General features: G+C 54.1%; 1 protein-coding gene across 1 annotated transcript in view; it reads right to left on the bottom strand.

Moving 5' to 3' along the window:
* The window catches only part of PTPRF (protein tyrosine phosphatase, receptor type F), an 80101-nt gene that overhangs the window by 36899 nt on the left and 22524 nt on the right, over window positions 1–20678 (bottom strand). Inside the window, exons 5-7 of the mRNA XM_021710749.1 lie at window positions 14995–15183; window positions 8516–8533; window positions 5496–5606 (exon numbers count right to left, since the gene is read on the bottom strand). Coding sequence (XP_021566424.1) covers window positions 5496–5606; window positions 8516–8533; window positions 14995–15183 — 318 coding nt within the window. The remainder of the gene's footprint in view (window positions 1–5495; window positions 5607–8515; window positions 8534–14994; window positions 15184–20678) is intronic.

Raw genomic sequence — 20678 nt, 5'->3', positions numbered from 1 at the left:
CATACCCAGCACACAGTTTTAAGTAAAGCTGGAAAAATGTAAGATGCAATTATCAGCGCCAAACAAATTACCAGCCCGGCAAATCCCCCTGGAATATTTAGAAACTCATTTCTGCTTTCCCGTTAAATATTTGTGTATGTGCTCATTTTTGGTAGGACCACAGGGTGAGGGGGGATGGAGGAAGGAAAGGGGCAAGGGTCCAAGAGGATGGGGGAAGAGGTGTGGGGGGAGCGCCTGTGGGCTGGGCCGTCTCTGCTGATGACTATTTTCTGAACACTCTGGCAGATCTGCCCGGTCAGCGAAATAGCATAACAGAAATGCCCCAGAGCTCAGGAGTGCATATGGATGGATGCTCAGGGCTGATATCTGAGCCGACACTGCAGCCCTCCTCCCAACTAGCTCCCTCTCCCTCCCAGAGGAAACCCAAGCCATGGAGGATGATGCAGAGGGAACCAGTGGCTTGGATGTGCACCCTGAAGCTCAGTCTGTCCGATGCTTCTGCTTTGAACCCCCAAAGCCCTGCAGATGAGTGAGCCTTCTCTGACCACTCAGATCACGTGATACTTGAATGACTGCTAGTCCCTGCTTCCAGCTCCAGTCTTAGGGGTGGGGAATCTGGCTCCAAGGATGGGGCTGAAAACCAAGCCCCAAATGGGACTGCTCAGAAACAGGCTCGAGGGGAATATCCAGGAAGCCCTTCCCAACCTGCAGCTGAGCCAGGGGCCTTGCTAAATTGTAGTTGGCTGTGCAGCCACTCCAGGTATAAGCAAATTGGGTATAAGAAATGTTAGCTGGCTGGAGGGCCAAATTAATTCTGGGGAGGCTTGGGCAGAGGTATCTGGCACAGGTGGGAAGATCTTAATCTGGATCTGGCTGGAGAAAGAAAAGACAACAGCGTGGCAGACCTCCTCAGTGGGCTAAGATGACACCACTTGCCCTGTGCCATGGACACCGAGCTCCCTGAGGCAGACCTGGGTTGGCTGCCCCACTGAGTCTTGGTGGGGGCTCCAGGGGCCTCAAGGGCAGGGCAGACATTGCAGGCTTTTGCCCTGTGCTGCACAATCTTGCGGAGACAGCCACTCGAGATTAGCCTCTTCCCTTAGTGGTTTCGGCCGACCTTGGGTCTCGAGGTCAGGGGGGGTTGTGAAAGGTCTCACAGGTGCACATTAAGTACTACAGCTCTCATAGCTCTCTCTGACCACAGCTCCCCCAACAATTCCTGAGCTCCACCTGGAACAGACAGCTAGCCTGGCCCAGGCGCAAAGGCAGGGCACAGTTTCATGCCATGCACCATGCCCACCCAACCACCCTTGCAAGGGAGCCCAGCTAAGGCAACATGCAGACACGTAGTGCATTAGGGACCCAAGCAGCAGAAACATGCAGGGCCGGGGGACCTGCCCGCCCACCCCTGGTCCTGTCTGCCCACTGGCCCAAGCAACAAAGACTGGCGGGCAGGCATGGCTGTAGCGAGCCTGAGGTAGCTGACTGAGCCCGCTGGTCCCTACTGATGGGCGCATCCCATCGACGGACGAACTGTAGATGGATAAGAAGTGAAAAGGACCAACCTTCTCGCTGATCTGAGAGATGAGAGTTTGGGTTGATGGCAGAGTGCGATGAGGATGAGGAAGGAATAAAAAAAAAGACAAGGAGAAACACAGAGAGAGTAAAAACAGGCCAACCTTCATCTGCCCACATAGCACGGAGACGAGACAAGACTCCTGTGCCCCCTCGCACACACGCGTGCACACGGACCACGCCGCTCACAAAAGACTCAGGACTCATGGAGGACATAGTGGACAGGGCTGGGGCCCACCAACAGGTGCCAGGGATGCCAAGGGCGGGGCTGGGAGGGGCAAAAGTAGGGCACAGGCAGGCCCCCATGCCTCACACGCACCCCACAGCTCAGAAAGACCCAGTGAACTGGGCTCAGGTCAGGGTCCACCCAGCCCATAAGCCCACCAAGGTACACAAGCCACTAGAACCCTGTTGCCTTGAGGAAGCCCCACGCTGAACAACACCAGTGTGGAGAGCATATCTGGGTGCCTGTGGGGAGAAAGGTCAGGAGGCACTGCCCCTGTTTTAGACATCTGTGGCCCTGCAGTCAGGAGCCTGCAGAGAATGGAAGAAGGTTGGTGGGTCTGCAGCAGGTAGGCCAGTCTCTGCAGAGGTGGGGCTCCATGCCCCAAGAGCTGTGGATGGAAGTAGAGAATGAGTCACTCAGGGAAGGAGTCAGATGGTGATGGGTGATGGAGAAAGAGGCTGGCCTGCCCAGCGTGCCTGGGCCTGCTAGACTGTGGGTGGAGCTGTGGGCAACTGTGAACAAAGTCAGATGTAACTGGATGACGCATCCTCCAACAGTCCATCCGGACAGCCACAGTGGCTACTGATGAGCAAGTGCTTCTTGTGTGCCTGGCACTGTGCGGGGTGCTTCACACATACCATCCTTAACCTCAGCAGACACATGATCTCAGAGAGGTGGTGGGCCCTGAGAGTTTGGGGGACAGAGGAGGGATATGAGGTAAACACTAAAGCCAACTCTGATAAGGAGACAAGACCCTGGGTCCAGCGGACAGAAGGAGAAGAGAGTCAGAGTGAATGGAGTCAATGGTAGTGGGAGGCCACCGGTGCAGAGCACTGGTTCGACTGGGGTGATATCCCCCAGATGACATGAGGCAATGTCTAGAGACATTTCTGGTTACCTAGGTTGTTTAGATTACCACTTTTGGTTATCCAGGTGATCTAGCTTGGTTATCTAGGTTGGTTTGACTGAGAGGTGCTACTGGCATCTAGCAGGCTAGGGAATGCTGCTAAACATCTTATAATGCACACAACAGGCCCTACAACTAAGAACCATCCAGTCCAAAATGTCAACAGTTCTGAGGAAACCTCAGGCTAGAGCCTATACCAACGTGGATGCTGAAACTCAGGCCCTGACACAGCTGAAACCCAGAGGAGGGCCTCTCAACTCTGGAGGGACCAGGAGTTGGCTATGGAATGAATTACTGAAGTCGCTCGGCCAGGAGACGGTAGGGCTCAGACCAGCTGGCAGGAACTGGTGGGTTACTCCATGGCTGTGCCCCTGCAAGCAGGGTTCAGGATACAGAGCTGCTGACCAGCCCTGCAAAGGATGGCCCAGAGAAGCTGAGGCTGATGGGCCACTAGGGATGCTGAAGGCAGAAGGCTGGGGCTTTGCCAGGTGTGAGATGATGGAGGAGGGAGCACCAGAGGCAAGGGACCCAAGGAAAAGGGCCTTTCAGATGTACAGAAGTCCTGTCAGTAAGATAGTAGGACCTGTCCTAAACCAATAGGGCAGGTTGCTCTTGGCAAAGTAGGGATTGCAGATTCAGATGGGGCCTGGGGACAGAGGCTTAGGACTACTCCTCAGACATCAGGGCCCACAGGAATATATGTATATATGAGAAAGACAACAGAAACTACATTGGCTGTTTTAAAGTTCAAGTGGGGCTGGGGCTAAAGGAATGCCCATATTCTCTGCATAGCCAGAAGGGTGGATTCCAGTAGATCTGGTGCGGGTGGAGGATGAGCCATGGCAGGACCCAGTCAGGGTCCTGCCTGAGCCCACTGTGTGTGGACAGAGAGCCTCACAGATTGGGATGCTCAAACAGGTGTGATCTCTGTGGGTAACATCTGAGCTGCCAGCTACAGTAGCTAAGCTCAGCCCATCTCCAAAGAGACCCTCTGCCTCCAGGGCTGGGGCCAGGGTGACAGTGACGTCAGAGAATGTTGCCTAGCCAAAAGGATGAAGCAGGGATCCATATACCTCTGGGCCTTCTCCTGTCTCAGTACTGCCTCCTGTAGCTCTACACCAAGAAGTGTGCCCATGTGGCCATACCCTCACAGCCTGCTGGGGTTTATGGTGGTTCTCCTGGGCTCTCTTCTCCCTGGTGCAGTCACACGCAGACAAGGGCTTCCTTGCCAAGGGCTGAGACTGCCACCCTCTCAACCCTACAATCTTGGGAGCAGTGCTCAGTCTGGTTAGGGTGGGAGGGGGCAGGGCTTCAGGAAGGGTTAGTCTGATTGCTCCTGTCTTGGAGTGGCTGCATCAGCCCCAGGCTTGCCAGATGACGCTCTGCCTGGAAGAAAACGGCATGAAGGCCGTGCTGCTTACAACTCCACTCCTCTCCCCGTTTGGAAGGTTTTCTGGTTCCTGTTCCTGAAGACAGGTGCCAGTTCAGCTCAACTGAGCCTTGATGAGCAAAACACCTGACAACAGGGGGGACTCCCCCCATGCCCCCAACTCCCACAAGGCAACTTCAACTGTCTCTGGAGCATAATTTGCCCATCACCAGCAGCTCCTCTGCAGCTTGATTGGTCACCAAATGGGCTGGTAGCCTGCAGTTTCTCCAGAACCACCTTGTGCCTTGACACATAACAGCCCCTCGATTAAGCGTGTGTTGGTTGACAGCCTAATTCTCTCTGCCCTGAGCAAGCAAGTCTGACCACACGGCCCCTGAAGAGTGGGACAGGCCACTGCCATCACCCACCCTGTGTGCTGGGCAGACAGTCAGACGACACCCCTCACGAAACTGCACTAAGCACTTAGTGCAATGAAATCATCACTGCAAGGAAGCCACATCCACTTTCCTTTACAAATCGCCCGGGTAGAGAAGGTTTAACTTTTAATGACATCCATCTGTGCAGGAGGGCTAAGTGAGGGGACAGTGGGGAGTAGGAGGGGCTCCCAAGTCCCTCCTGGGCACTGTGCACACTAGACCCAGAGTGTTCTCAGGCATGATGGCCAGCTTTGGTCGTCAGTGGACTGTGAGCACAGTCAGAGACTGGATACTTCATAACAGACTCCAGGCCCTTTCTGTTGGATACCTGGATTTCTGAAAAACATACAGTCCACTCAGCAGGGAATATCTGGAACACAGTAGGTGCTCATGCAAGGCAACACACCCATGGGGGCCCACAGCTGGTTCTTCCAGGAAAACCCCTGGCAGACCTGGCCAAAGGACAGGCTCACCTGGCCTGGTCCATTCCTGAGGCCTGACTGCCCCAAAGCCCCAAGTCAGAGTGGTTCTGGAGTCCACCCAGCTGGAGCAGGCAGGACGTACTGGAGGAAAGCCAGGCCAGCTGTGCACACATTTACACACAAAAATGCGTGCCTGCATGTGCACACACTCATGCATATACACCAAGAAATCTGCTTGGAAGGCTCCAAACTCCCGTGGGGCTCTGGGCCCATGCGGCAGGACCTACAAGAAATACAAATGCTCCCAAGAGTGGCTACTTCCCCAAGGGTCTGCAGGAAAGAAGGCAAAGTAGTGGCAGATGCCAGCATCAGGCACTGGGAGCCACCCAGTGGAGCTGCTGCTTGCTGCTGCTATCCCTGCTGTAGAAGGAGGCAGGAAAGAAGAAATTGGGTCCATGGCAGTCCCTTGCGTGTCTACACCAAGGGCTCCAGGCAGTATGCCTGATAGGGGCAGCTCAGCAACATGGTGACAGGGGTCAGGCACTGCCTGAGTCCTTACCTCGCACATACAGGTTCGCAGGGGCCGAGTAACGTGTGCCTGCTGAGTTGGTTGCCACACACTCGTACTTGCCTTGGTCTGACTCCTCGCTGCTCTCAATCTGCAAGGCACCTGTGGGGACACAGAGGGAGAGGTCAGGCACAGCCCTGTTGAGTGTGGCCTGGAACACAGGGAAGGTTCTTGATGGTATCTGTGGCTTATCTTGACCAGATGTTGCAGCTCATCCGGGCCACACCCAGGTGCCCGTGCTGCTTCCAGCATGCTCTCCTGGATAAGCCACGTGGCCTCCTGGCTAGAACCAAGGATTGCACTTTGGAGCATAATCCCATGCCCCTCACAGTCCAGACACCCTGTTTTTGCTCTGCCAGGGGCTGTGCCCCAACATCCAATTCCACTGAGTGCCCACCATACTACCACCAGTACTTCAGTCTGTTTGTCAATGAGCAAACACTAGGGTTCCTGGCCCCACAACCCCACCAGGCAACTCAGAGCCAGGCATGGGTGCGGCCTGTAGACCGGTGGGCCTGGGATTCAAAGCACGCCATGTCCTCACTGGGCAAGAGCCTGAGAATCTACCACCCACTAGAAAGGAAGGGGTTTGACTTGGGGGCCTGGTACACAGCAGCCTCTGCTCCCAGCACCCATCCTCCCCTCCTACCCTGCCCCCACCCCACCAGCCCCACCCATTCCGGCTCCTCTCCTCAGCCTGGTCTCACTAAAGTGCTTCGACCCACCACGGCTCCTGCATAATTCAGCAGGCTAATGGAGGCTGTAGCTCCCACTCGGGCCAGTGCCCTGAGGGGCCGCTCTGGCCGCAGACGGACAGACAGGAGCCAGGATAGTGGGGAGGTAGCAAAAGGACACTGACAGAAGGTGGGGGAATCTTGGAACTGGAGCCAGTTCTGGCAGGTCCAGGTGAGGGAGCCCAAGGTGGAGGAGCAGAGTAGAGGTGGACCCGCTTGACTTGTCCAGCCCCAGCCCCAGCAATAAACACTAGAAAAAAACTGCTTGTGAAACTCCACTGGGCAAGCCATCTGTGACAATAACAACCCTGGGCACAGGCAGCACGCCCCTCCCTGGAACAATCCAACAGACAATTACACCCACACAGGATGGTCCAACGGACAGTTAATAACCCCCATAGGACACAATATGACAGAAAAACACCTCTGCACAGAACAGCCAGTCTGACCCTAACAGCCCCCACTTCCCAGAAACCAGGCTGATGGACGATCACACCTACACAGGACACGGACAGAACCTGCTGGGCCCCATCTGACTGCACTGGACAGGAAGCTACAGGAAGAGTTCCAAGTCACGTTCCCATGACCTGGGCCCAAGTAAGGGACCATCCCAGGCCTGAGCTATATAGCTCCTTACTGCCTAATGTCCCTCTTCCACCATCTAACCCATGGTAGCAGGAGGAGCTGGGAAACCCCAGGGCACTGGGGGCTGGAAGTAAAGGAAGAGGGGAAGCCACCAGTGCAGAATGCAGGGCTGGCCTGTCTCTATAGCCCTCAGCCCTCCCCCCTGGGCACCAGGGAGCATCAGGGCCCAGCACATGTCAAATACCCATCTCCTGCAAGAGCAGCATAGATAGGCACCCAACAGGTCATGTTTATGGGATGGATGGACACTGTTACAGAAAATGTTCATTCACGCAGGTGGGGTCAGGCCCCTGACTGATGGAGGCTGCCCTGAGGTCAGCTCAGGTGGGGTGAGATGGGAGGGGAAAGCTGGTGGCTGCTATCACAGGCTGGGAGCCCAAAGTGTTATCTGGGTGGGATTCCTGACTATGGGAATAGGAGGCTCCCTTGCAACAAGAGCCTAAGACTGATCAGGGGCCCCAACACAGACCCCATGCCTATGTACACACATAAACCCCCAAATCTGGAACCAACACCAAGACCCAGCTACAGGGACACACAGTCAGCACAGACTGAGTGGATGGGGAGGGCAATTCGGAGGGGTACCAGGTGAAGCGAGTCTTGTCCTCAGAGTGTTGGGCAAGATACCTCACAGGGAAGCAGCTGCTCTTCCTATTCCTAACTTCTATCCTGAGACCACCCTGGCCCTGAACTTGGAGCCTCTAGGTCTGCCAATGGACACTGAGACAGGTGGGGAGAAAATAATGTGAGGAGAAACCGAAACCATTGTTTACAGGTGTCTGTTCTATGCCAGACAATGGACACATCTCCTTCTCTCCTCTAATGTTCATGACCCTGGGGTGTGAGTGGTCCTTCCCCAATTTAGAGGAAACACTTTTAGGTGATAGAGTTTTTGAAGATCCACACAGGTGATAAATCAGACTTGAACCCAGACCTTTCTGAGTCCAGAGGCTATGCTTTCACCCTCTAGGTTGCAGGGTCCTGCTGCTTGGAAGGCAGCCCAGCAGGACACTCTGAGCTGATGGGTCAGGTGAGCTAGTTATGCATGAGCCCATTTATTTCCCTGTTGTCATCCCAGCATCTCCAAGGAAGTCTTAGGTAAATGTTCCTCCTAGTCCTTGCTGGGCTGGGCTGAAAGGATTAAAGGATGAGCCTCACTCCACTACAGAAGAGAGCCAGGATACCCAAGGGAAAGGTGAGTAATAATTCAGGACTTGCCCAAGAAAGGAGGCTTTCAAGAGAAAAGGCAAGGCTTGGCTATGCCCCTCAACCTCACAGGGAGCTTCTCCACCTACAGCAGCCTGGGGACAGGCTAAGTTTTACCAGGGAGCCGATGGGATCCCTTCTGTGGGGTTGGTGCGAAAGGCCTGGGCTGCAGGGCTTGCCATCCAGGGCGGGGCTCAGTGCAGATCTCCACAATTCAGACTTGCAATGGATGAGGCCACAGGAGGGAATGACTGCGAGTGGACGTGTGTGGTGGCCGGTGGTGTTGTGGGGCCAGAGCTGGAGATGAAAAGGCTGAAGAGGTCGGGATGGGGATGGGGAGGTGACGGACTGGACGGGATGGAGTGGAGGTGACGGCAGTGGCGAGGCGTGGTGTGGCGTGGCGAGATGCACGAATAGCATTCTTACCTCTGATTGGTGAACCACCTGGCGAGGTAATTTGAATGCAAATAAGATTAGAGAGAAGCATTAGTACAAAAGGAAGGAAAGCCACACAAAGCCAAACCAGAAAAAATAAAACACAAGAAAGGGCCTTAAATATACGGATAAATTAAGGCCTGAGTTAGGTTAACACAGGTGATATGTGAGCAGGCACCAGGCAAAGCCAGGCTGAGTGTGGGTGATGCTGTGTCCCAGGTCACTGGCTCTGCTCTGGGGGCAGGGTGTCAGTAGGGCTAGGGGTGAGTCAAGGTTCCTGCAAACCCCACTGGCTGGGGCAGACAGAGGGGTAAAATAAAGAAAAGAAGTAGCAAATCTATCCCACGGGGCCACCCAAATCCCACCGGTGGGTAAGATTCCAAAACAAAGCACTTACCAAAATAAAGCCTGGTGTTAAGGCAGAACAGGAGAGAGGCTAAAGGGAGGGCTTGCCACAGGTTACCACCAGACCAGGTCTCCCACAACAAGCAGTCCAGTCCAGCCCAGCCCAGCCCAGCCCCACCCCGCCCAGCAGTGCAGGCAGTAGGATGCAGCAAACTCAGCCCTATAAAACCTATTATACCCTGCTAAAAACTGGCACTCCACTACTGAGCTTCCTCTTGGTCTGACTGGCAAGAAGCAGAGGTTAGTGGCCACCTCTGGCTTGTCCTGTGCCTCATAACCTTGGCAGCTGGCAGCCCAGAGGGCCAGGCACTCTCTGTCTAAATCCAGGCCTATTATGAGGCCTGAGTAGGTTCCCTTCCCAACCGGGTCTTCTCCGAGGCTCAGGCCCCGTATGTAACCACTGCCTCACCTAGAGGATTGAGGAGCCTGTGGACAGGCTCAGGTCCAGCTCTCCCACCCTGCCCACTTCTGAGGGGTGGGAAGTATACAGGAATACCAACACTGATCCCTGTCTCATTCAACTTGACAACATCACCTGGAGGAATTCTCCATCTCTAAATACAAATGAGGAAATAGAGGCTGAGAAACATTCAGGGAATTGTCTAAAGCCCAAGGTCACACAGCTTGTAAGTGAAATGGAAGGCTTTGACCAGGTTTACCTAATTCACAGCCTTTCCGCAGGATAAGGCTGCCCATCCTGCAGATACAGAGACCAGGAGAAGGTAAAAGCAGCTGCTGGGACCTGGGAGATGAGGGGGGTGAGGAGTATATAGAGGATGTGCAGTGACTCTTCAAGTGGGATCCAGGGAACTTTAGCGATCTCTGAGACCCTTTTCAGGAAGTCCACAAGGTCAAATCTATTTTCATAATACTAAGAAATTACTTGTCGGCTGGGTGCGGTGGCTCAGCCTGTAATCCCGGCACTTTGAGAGGCCAAGGCAAAAGGACTGCCTGAGCCCAGGAGTTCGAGACCAGCCTGGACAACTTGGTGAGAACTCGTCTCTACAATAAATCACAAAAATTAGCCAGGCGTGGTGGCGTGCACCTGTTGTTCCAGCTACTTGGAAGACTGAGGTCGAAGGATCGTCTGAGCCCGCAGATCGAGGCTAAGGCGGCCATGCAGCATGCCACCGCATTCTAGCTTGGGCGACAGAATAAGACTCCAACTCAAAACAACAGAAAAAATTATTTGCCTTATTCAGCCTCATTCTCTCTTGAACATAGTTTTTCAGAGGATACATGACATGTGCTATCACAATAGGCCAAATGCAAGAAGCAGATATGAAAATCCAGCTGCCTTCTATTAAGTCCCAAATTAAAGAGATTTTTTAAAGGGTAAAACAATGCTGTTCTCCTTAACACATTTTTGTTTTAGAAAATATAATTATTCTTCATTTAAAAATTTTATTTATGTTACTATGCAATGGGTTTTATTATTTTAATATGGATTAATACATATTTAAAATCATCTCAGCCTTAACAACAAACATGATAAATGCCAATAGCTATAACCCATGCAAACAAAAGTTCTTTGAGGCTTTCTGATATTTACAAGTAGAGGTACTGAGACCAAAAAGTTGACATTGCTGAGCTGCTCCTGTCATCTAGCCAGGGCCAAATGCGGGACAGCAGTGTACATGCACGCAGTGTACATGATCCAGGACTGGGAGCCTTCACTCCTGGCCTCAGCTCTTCCAGAACCTGACCTACTGTGTGACATGTCACTAGACCACTCAGAATGGTCATTTCCTTACAACACTGAAAGAATTTGTCTTTTCCATTTCACAAGATGGGTGTGGGGACTGAGGGAACCCAGGGCCGCGGTCATGCCCAAGAGGAGCCAATCAGCTCAGGGCCAAAAGGAAATTGTGAGCCCTCCTGGCAGGCCCAGCAGACAGCAGAGGAGAGTGGGGTGGACAGGCTCTTCCAGCCAAAGCTGGAGCCAGCCAGCAGGGTGGGGGGCTGCAAGTGGGCCTCCTCCTATAACCAGATACTGCCCTTTCTTCTTGAGGCCCCCAGGTCTTGACTCAGGGTACCAGGGGTATGGAATAGACCACTCTCTGAATGAACATGTGGACAGTGAATTAGGCTGTCCTCTACAATGACAGGGATGATGGCTCACATGCTCAGGTCATAGCGGGAGCAGGAGAAGTCTCCTCAGGGCCCTGTCCAGGTTTGACAGAGCTTGCAGGCCAGCAGCTCCTCTCAGGATCCAGCAGTGGCTTTGAGACCCTGCTCACTGTCGTGATGCTGCCTGCTTGTGACTCCATTTCCATTCTCTCCAAACTTGCTCCTGTTCCACTTGGGCCCACCCTGGTCTCAAGTTCAAATTCTCCAGGAGGCGGTTTGGCAGCATGCCTTGTCACTGCAGTGAGAACAAGGCCTGCTGGGCAGAGATCACACCTGGACAGTGCATGCCGACAGCTGCCTCCAGTACAGTTCCTGTTCCAAGGGCCACACCCTCGTTAGATATGCTGTGGCTCAGGTCACAGATGTTGGAGGACTTCTGGGTACTGGTCAGTGGGGGCTTGACATCTGGAAAGGCTGAGACCATGCAGCTCCAAAGCATAGGTAGAGTCCAGCTGTTCCTCAGGCCCCCAGGTTTGATATACGTGATACTAGAAAGATCTGATGTGACCTCAAAGGGGAGCTCCCAGGCCTAAAGTCTCCATGTGTGACCCCAAGTGACTTTCAACTCAGCTGTGAAGCGGGCATAATCATCACAGCCTGTCCTACTTCACAGGGTTGCAGGAGAATCAGCTACAACAAAAGGGAGTAAAGCACTGTTGTAAACTGTTGGTGATGCGTAAACCGTGAAGGGCCTGTAAACAGCCAAGTGCTTGGGGGCCTGATTCCACTCCATGGAGGACTGTCCCTGTAAAATGTGCACGGAATAACCTTAGAATACTTCTAAATGGCAATAAGATGGGGCAGCAGCTATTGGCACCAGGGGTCCCAGGCCAGGTCAGGCAAGGATGGGAGAGAGAGTCTAGTTATTACTGCAGAGGCCCCTTGGGTGCCATCTGCTTCTATCCCAGGAGTTGAGCCCTGGGCCCACGACCCTTAGGTCACAGCTTTCAGGTAGCAGGAAAGCTCAAAGAAAGGCCTTGAACTAGGAGGAGGAGGAGTGGACATTAGTGCAGACATTAGTCTGTAGGGACAAGTGCCAATGGTCAAATTTATGAAATCCTTCATTCAACAAGGGCTCAGAGAAGACCCACCCCACAGCTGGCTTATGCTGGGCAGGGAGGAGTTCACCTAGTGAAGTCAGACCCCAGCCTACCTTGCAAGGCTCAGGTGAGCAGAACTGCAGCCAGATGGCAACATAAAGCAGGATGAGTCCAGAAGAAGTAGCCAGAGCCTGAGGAGAGTGAAGGCTTTCAAGTAAAAGAACCAGAAGGTGCATGGAGAGCCAAGAAGTAGACAAGGATAGGTCAGCATGGGTCAGTGCATGTGGAGGGGCAGCAGGAAGTGGGAAGAGCTCTGTCCATGGAGTCTTTATCACAGGCCAGGCAGTAAACTCACTGTCTCACTTACTTCTAACTGTAACTCCTTTCTTTCTTTTTTTTTTTTTGAGTTGGAGTCTCGCCCCGTTGCCCAGGCTGAAGTGCAGTGGCACACTCACAGCCACCGCAGCCTCGACCTGTTGGACTCAGGCGACCCTTCTGCCTCAGCTTTCTAAGCAGCTGGAACTGCAGGTGCGCAATACCATGCCCAACTTATTTTTTGATTTATTGTAGAGACGAAGTCTCGCCATGTTGCCCAGGTTGGTCTCAAAACCCTGAGCTCAGGCAATTCTCTCACCTCAGCCTCCCAAAGCACTGGGATTACAGGGTTGAGCCACTGCACCCGGTCAACTCATTTCAAAGATGAGAAAACTGATGATCAAAGAAGTTAAATAATTTAACTGAGGCCAGAGCTAGTAAGCAGCACAGACAGGACCCGATAAGATAAAGCTGGAGACACGGGCAAAGGAAGATCAAGAAGGGCTCTGTGTGCCTTGCTTTGGAGCACGTATTTGACCAGTCTGGACTTCAGCCTGGGCAACAGAGTGAGGCAAGGAGATGTAATTGAGGTGATCAGAGCACAGGAGGGACATGAACAGAAAACTCTAACAGCTGCTGGAGGACAGGCTCTCAGAAGATATTAGAGGCAGGGACAACAGTGTTCGGTGCCCAAGACAGAAATGATGCAGCAGAAGGAGAGAAGGAGACCAGTCTGAGAGCCATGAGGGTGATAAATCAAGAGAACTTGGTTCCTTATTGGAATAGGAGTTGGGGTGCTGCATTCAAGGAGAGTGGGTCAACTGGAGAAGAGCATGGCTGTTTGGGAAGAAGATCATCATTCATCCTGGTCAGGGTGACAGCCAAAAGGCAGATCGATTTTGGGGTCTAGCGCTCAGCCAAGAGGTTTGGGCTCCTCACTAAAGCAGGAGCTGCAGGCAAGGAGCTGCAGGCAAGGAGATGGCATGTCTAGGAGAAGGCAGCTCGCCTGGGGCAAGGCTATGCCCATGGGGCAAAGACAGGGCTCCCAGGTTCCTAGGTTAAAGAGAAGATGACACTGCAGTGAAGAGGTATTCCAAGAAGTAAGAGGGAAGCTGGGCAAGGCAGAGCGCGGGAAGGCCAGGGAAAGGTGGGAAGGAGCGGTTAAAGAGGAGGGAGGCAAGTCAGCCAATGTGGAGGACAAGGAGGATGAGGCCTGAGAGGCATCCAGTGGAATGATGGGCAGGGAAGGGGTGGCACAGGGCCGGGCACACAGCAAGCACGGTATCAATACTAGATGAACCAACATGTGAGTGAGCTTTCCCAGAGCTGCTGCCAGACAGTCCATGCTGTTCCAGGGAGGAGTCCAGGCCTGTGGGGAGGACTGTCTGGCTGCTTGGGGAGCCTGCCTAAGGGAACTGTGAGGAAATACAGAGGAGTCGAATCATGCCGGCCGCTGTGCTGCGCTGGGCAGCAGCCACAAACACTGCCGGACCGTTTCCTGCCTTGATTATGGCTGCTTTAATTAACTGCGCTACAGCTGCCTCCATCTTGTTGAGTTTTAATTAAATTAAATGAGCTAACACTTCGTGGCTGTCTCAAGCGGCCATGGCTGGGGCCAGAATCCTGCCCTGCTGGGCAGCTTCTCTCTCCCTCCTCCCAGTGGGCACCGAGGATGTCTGTGCTTGGTGGGAGTTGGTGGGGAAGGGCTGGCATCCCAGAAAGTGGTAGGGCACCACTGAAGCCCTCAGGGCACTGAAAGGGGCAAGAATAATGTCCTCCTTTTCAGAGTTGACATCACAGCTGACAGGCAGCAGGGGCTCTGGCCGGTGCTAGCCATCCTGCCCAAGGCCCATCATCCCATAGCTAGCAGGAGGGCTCCTGGAGCAAGGTTTGTTGGTCCAGGTCATGCTCTTGGCAGATGTAGATGTAGCCATGCTGATTCCGAGCCTCCTTTCCCACCCGCTCTGTTCCCACAAAAATGGAATCAATTATCCTGGCAGGAGCCTCACAGGCAGATCGATCAACAGGGCGACACCTCCTGCCTGGTTACGATGGCATCCTTGCTCCCAGGACTCTGAGCTGGCTCAGCGGAGACATCCAGAGGAGACAGGTGGCTCTAGTGGCCAAGGGACAGCAGTAAGTTCCCCTAGCTCCGGGCCCCTGAGGTTCAGTCTTTTGAAGCCTGATGGATCAGGCGTCTTGGGCCTCTTTTCCCAGCAAAGCCCTGCTGTCTGAAGAAGCAGAGAGAAGCATCATCCAGGCCCCATCTCAGGTCAGGCTCTAGGGAAGAAGGAGGGTGAATATCCACAGAGCACCCTCGAGGAGTCCACCACGTTGGGCACGTCACACATGCTTTGAGGATCAGGACTGGAATACAGCAATCCCAGGAAGGTAAAGGCACAGCCTACAATGCACACTCTTCCCTGGTCCAGGCAGGCCTGTAGGAAGATCCAGTCCACCCCACTGGGTGCCCTGTTTGCCCTGAAGGCACCCAGGCCCAAGAGGGTAGCTTTTGCTGGGTTCTCCAAAGATTCCTTCCCTGAGGTCTACATGGCCCCTGGACCCCAGCCCTCTGCTCACCTGAACGCAGCTGCTTGATGCGGCCGTTGCTCGTGGCGGGGTCCACAGGGAGGAAGTCCTTGAACCAGGAAATCTCAGGGTCTGGATTTCCACCTGCTGCACACAGCATAGTGGCTGTGCGTGCCTTCTCCACCACCTTCAACTGAGGACCCATGTCGATGGAAGGAAAGCCAGGGGGCAGCTGTTCCTCTGCAGACAAAGAGTGATGTGCGTTAGGGCTAGCCCTGCTTGCCTGCTAGGACCCCTCTGCGGGTAACCTTCCCTGAAGCCCAAGTTGACTGGGGTCCTCAAATCTCTTCTCTCCTCCATCCCTGATTTCTCTTTTTTTTTTTTTTTTGAGTTGGAGTCTCACTCTGTCGCCCAGGTTGGAGTGCAGTGGCATGCTTAAAGCCACCACAGCCTCGACCTGCTGTGGTCAGGTGATCCTTCCGCCTCGGCTTTCCAAGTAGCTGGAACCACAGGCTCGTACCACCATGCTAGGCTGCTTTTTTGATTTATTGTAGAGATGAGGCCTCGCCAAGTTGCCCAGGCTGGTCTCAAACCCATGGGCTCAGTCATCCTCTCACCTTGGCTTCCCAAAGTGCTGGGATTATAGGCACAAGTCACCACGCCCTGCCCCATCCCTGACTTCTAAGCATGAAGCTTACCCCAATGTGAGGAACCAGGGTCCTGATTCCTTTTGACAGGGCCAGAGACTAAAGTGGGGCCCACCCGTGCTCCGTCAGGGAATTTCTGGGTCTGAAAAGCAATGCTTCAGCTGAAGGCATCAGCACTTATCTCTCTAGGCCCTGAGAAGGAGGATAGATGCTCTGTTGGTCACAGGAGAAAGTGCTGTATGATGCTGGGTTGTGGGGGGTGGGGTGTCATAGCCCCCATGGTATCAGCACCTACAACTTGGCCTGAAGGTCGCTGTGCTGTCTAGCCACTCTCTTTCTTGTCCACACACAAGGTTCCCTCCACAACCTGCATCCAGTCTTCAGCTCCACCACACACCACATGGCAAAGCCCCAGGCCACAGCCTGGGTTCTCGCCCTGACCTTGGGTACCTCTTGTTCTACCAATGATCCCCCCCCAACCTTGGTCTATTCTCTACTGCAGCCTTGACCCTGAGCCTTCTCCCTCACTCAGGCCTGATCCTAACAGCTATGCATGGTCAGGCCTGGGAACCACGTCTGCGCATGTGGAGGCTAAGGAAATAAAAAAGCTCTATAGACACCAGAAGTTGGTGAAGGGAAGCAAAAACTCCTCCCTGACTGCCTTCTTCCAGCTTGCCAGGGGTTGGAGGTTCACAGAAGGTCAATTCCTAAGAGCAACAGGAATGGACATCAGCAGCACAACCCACCCCTACTGCACATGGGCTCCCACATCAGCCCTGAGGGGCTAGGGGGCAAGGCTGCACCCTTATGCATCCTGTGTGTCTGCTTTTACCTGCACACTTAAAGCCATCACGAGGACAATATCTGATAATGCACACAAGGTGCTAGGGAGCCTCTGACACAGAAACTGCATGCAATGAATATTAGCTGACATTATTAGAACTAGTAGGGCTGAGCCACTGGGCAAACAGGTACTGAGACTAGAGCCTGGGGCTCCCTAGGCTGGTAAGAGGCCTCTCCACTAGAATCAAACCACCAAGTGTTTTCCAGGACTCAACAGAGCCTCTTCCCAGTATAAATGCCAGACACACTCAATGGGGGCAAGGGGAACATGTATCCTTTGTCCATCTCTTGGAGGTAAAGCTGAGCTCTATGGTGGGGAAGACCAGGAGACCAGCACCACTTGGAACCTCCATCCCACAGGCCCAGCACAAAATGGGTATGTAGGGACATTTGCTGAGGTCAGGCTCCTATGCCAGGGAGAAGGCACAGAGTTCCTCAGAAGGGAAGAGAGCCAGCCCTCCCTGGAGATTCTCAGAGACCTGAGGGCATGATTGGAGGGCAGGTAGAAGAGAAAGCTGAAAGAACCCCAACAGGCAGGTGCAAGACACCCCTCTATCTCCTCCCAGACTCCCAGAGGTAGGACCCCAGCCTTTCCTCGGAGCTGCTGTACACTTCCCCACCTGCAGCCCTATAAATTCCGGATGTAAACCCAGTGTCTCCTTGGCTATAAATATGATCCTACAGCACCCTGACTTGCAGCTTTGATTTTTAAAAGGAAAATGTTAAACAGTGGCTAGAAAAGGGAAGGGGGATGGAAATGAAGAGAACTGGGATACACCAAGCAAGGGAACAGCTTGCTTTGGCCCGGCTGCCACCTGCTCTCATAGAAAGAAGACCCAGGCAGGACCTGAGGTGCAGGTCTCCCCTCCCCCATAGCTGGGGACACTTAGGTCTGCTGGAGTCATCCTGCCTACCAGGGTACCAGTCTAGTTCCTCCCGGACCTCACTGCTACCTGCTCTGCTCAGCAGAGGAAGTGGACCGGACCTGCCAGAGTCAGGGTTGAGTCAACTGGCCTCCATCTCTACCTGCAGGTTACTGATCAAGAGGAAGGGAAGAAGTACAAACATGTGCAGCCTTATGTCCTGGAATCTACTCTGAATTCCTTACACGGGGAAGGTCTATGGGATTTACGCCAAATTAAGGACAATTAATTTTCCTCCCTCAATTATCACGCCCTCAGTGGCTCTGTCCTTGGCTCAGATCATCCCTCAGGCATCACCGCCAGAGCCTAAAACCAGCATGTGTGAAGAGCTGTCCATAAAACAGCGGGACCCAAAAGCCAGTCCCTTGTGCCAACTAGGCTTCTAGGCAGCACTCAGAAGGCTGCCACTCTGCTATCCCTGGGAGAGGAATTGGGTCTCACAGGAGGTCTCCAGTTCCTCAGGAGTGAACTGTTGCTGCCTCTTCCTTCTCTCCTGTCAGGGATCCTCTGGCACATTTAAACAGAGCCAAGCACATAGCCCTTTACTGATGTCTGCCGTGTGTCCAGCCTGGCCAAGCACTGGGCATCCTAGTGTAAACTAACCCATCCCAGACTGGCACACTTATCACCTTCACCCCCTGGAATCCAGGAACTGGGTCTACCACAGTCTGAGCCACTCGGGTTAAGGACAACAGCAAATGCCTCAGGCTGATGTCAAAAGATCACGCCAAACCCCTCAACAACTGGGAAAACTGAGGCCCAGATGTGAGTGATAACACACTATATTTACAGAGCACTTACTATATTCCAGATACTGTGTTAAAATGCTTTACAAGATGACTTACTCTTTACCAAATCTATAAGGTATATGAACAAATAAGGGTTTAGACTGGAGATCTAGAAACCTGCCCAAGGTCACAGAGCTGAATCAGAGGAGGGGCTGGGATGAAATGCAGCAGTAGGACCCCAGTCTCAGCACTCTAGACAGATGTCAAACATTCACACTGGGCGGGGTGGGAGGGGGGGTGAGGTGGGAGGTAACCCGAGGGAGCTACGCCCCTCCCCCAACCCCACGCCTCAGCTGGCTTCCAGGGCGGCAGCTCCACTGCAGACCCCAGCACACGTTTTTATCTACCTTAAGCGAACCCCAGTGTCCCCACACGTGGACTCCCGCTGGCATGCACCCACGTTCCAACCCTGGGATGCACCGGTCACGCCGAATCCCCCTAGAAACGCGTCCCGCTGGCGCTGAAGGGGAGGAAGGGCCCCTCCCGCCTCTAGGCCACCCGGTAACCATGGCGACGGTGGAGCAGCAGGCGCAGCGGCGGAAGGACTGCGTGTGTCCGTGTCCGTGCAGGCGCGCGCATCCACAGTCCGACCGGGCGCCGCCCTTTCCGCCCAGCCTGGGTGGAGCTGCTGTGCCCCCTCCTAAGACCCTGCTCTCCAGTTCCAGAGAACCCTCCCCACTAGGCTTTCCACTGTACCAGCGTGGCCCTCCTGCCCCCCACCGGGTGTCCAGCACAGTGAGAGGAAAGTCCACGTCTGCCTCCGCAGCCTCAGCACTGTGCATCTGCAGTGGGTGCCTTGGGGCCGGGCCCTCCATAACCTGATAAGAGGGTTCCCTGGACTGAAAGAGAAGCCCACAGGGGTTTCAGGCGACTTCAGAGGCACCCAGGAGCACAAGTCTCCACAACGTTTGTGGATTCTGTCTGCATGCATAGATAGCATGCACACACATGCCCGAGGGTCTTCCCAGCTTGCACACATCTGTGTGCAAGGTGGTAGGTGTGCAGGTGTGCATGAATGGCTCCTACAGCCAAATGCACTAGCTACTGCTGCCGGGGGACCCATCCCCTTGTATGGAGAGGTTCCACTGCCCTATGGGGAGAGGAACTGGGTGGGGGTGTTGGGAGTCTAAGGCTGGGGGGTGGTGGGAGCTTGGCTAAGGTTCCACAGCAGTGGTAGACCCAATCAGTTTCACACCACAGCTCACCTACTATCTTGGAGGCTTCCTGGAGGAGGGAGATTCGAGAAGGAAATACTTGGGCATAGGAAGCAGAAAGCTTTCTGGGGTGAAAGGGACACTGAGTAAAGGCTATGTGGGGTGGAGGGACAGTAGCAAGGTGAGTCTGATGGGAGCTGGGGCACATATTGGAGTCCTGACAGATGAGGCTAGGGTGGGGATGGAGGCTGTGGAGGCCCCCTACAAGGCACACACAGGTCTCTTTGTCCAGCTCAGCCTGTGATGCCTGAGGCAGAGCCTGGGCCAGAGGGAGGGGGGGCTGCACCAGGGAAGCCAACAGATGGAGACACAGCGCAGGGTCCCGGGGCAGGCAACACCGTCTGTCAACATGACCTTCTCACCCATGTTTACCCAGCTTCATGGCGTCTCTGTGCACATGCAGGCACACACCCGTACGCACAGACACAGGCTCCCTGGGGTGGCACCGTCTGTGGCCTGCCTTCCCTACGTGTGAGTGTTGGGCTGGGCCTCACCCTGTCTCTGAACACACAGACACTTTAGAAACATGCACAGCCAGGGACCCACAGAGACAGACATGGAGAAAGAGACAGGTATAAAAATAGAAACCTCCATATGCATGTGGAGGAGCACCTGCAGTGACAAGCACCTGTGGAAACACTCATGCAAGCAGATCCAGAGGCAGGGCATGCAGAGACACGGAAACACACGTGGGAACATGCAGAATCAGATACACATATGCTGAGAACGTGCACCGGAGTCGCATGCAGAACAGATACATGAAGGAACCTGGTGGGTGACGCAGCTGCTGTCTCACCCTGCCCTTCAGCCACTCCAAGGAAGTCAAGGCCACCTCTCCAGCAGCGTCAGGGCCAAGACACCCCCTACAGAAGGCCTACCAGACCTGCAGGCTCCCACACTCTCCAGAGAACTGGGCCCCACCCCCGGGACTTCCAGGCAGTTGGGTGGGGGGAGGCAGGGAGCCTCGGGCCCATCTCCCTTCGCAGCTTTCAGTCTCGATTTTCAGCTGTTTTTCCAAGAGCAAACTCCCACCTCTTCTAGCACTCAGATTTCATCAAACTTGGCATCTTAAAAGCCTGTTTTGTTTTTGAATCTGAGCTGTTTGGGGCCTGTTGGCAGCCACGGCCTCCCCCTCTCAGTCATACCCCTCCCTTGGGCTTCCCTGGTACCCCACATCGCCCTACTCAACCTGGCTGGTGAGGCCTTCCTACTACACTTCCCTCCAAGTGAAATCAGGGGCCACCACCTGGGTATACACACAACCACACTCCAGTTCCAGACACTGGCCCATGCTGGACTCTTCCAGGGGTTCCTCCACCC

This window comes from Carlito syrichta, unplaced genomic scaffold (assembly GCF_000164805.1).
Source record: "Carlito syrichta isolate Samal-C Ts95f unplaced genomic scaffold, Tarsius_syrichta-2.0.1 Scaffold301018, whole genome shotgun sequence".
Lineage (NCBI taxonomy): Eukaryota > Metazoa > Chordata > Mammalia > Primates > Tarsiidae > Carlito > Carlito syrichta.
This window is presented reverse-complemented; position numbering and strand designations above follow the sequence as displayed.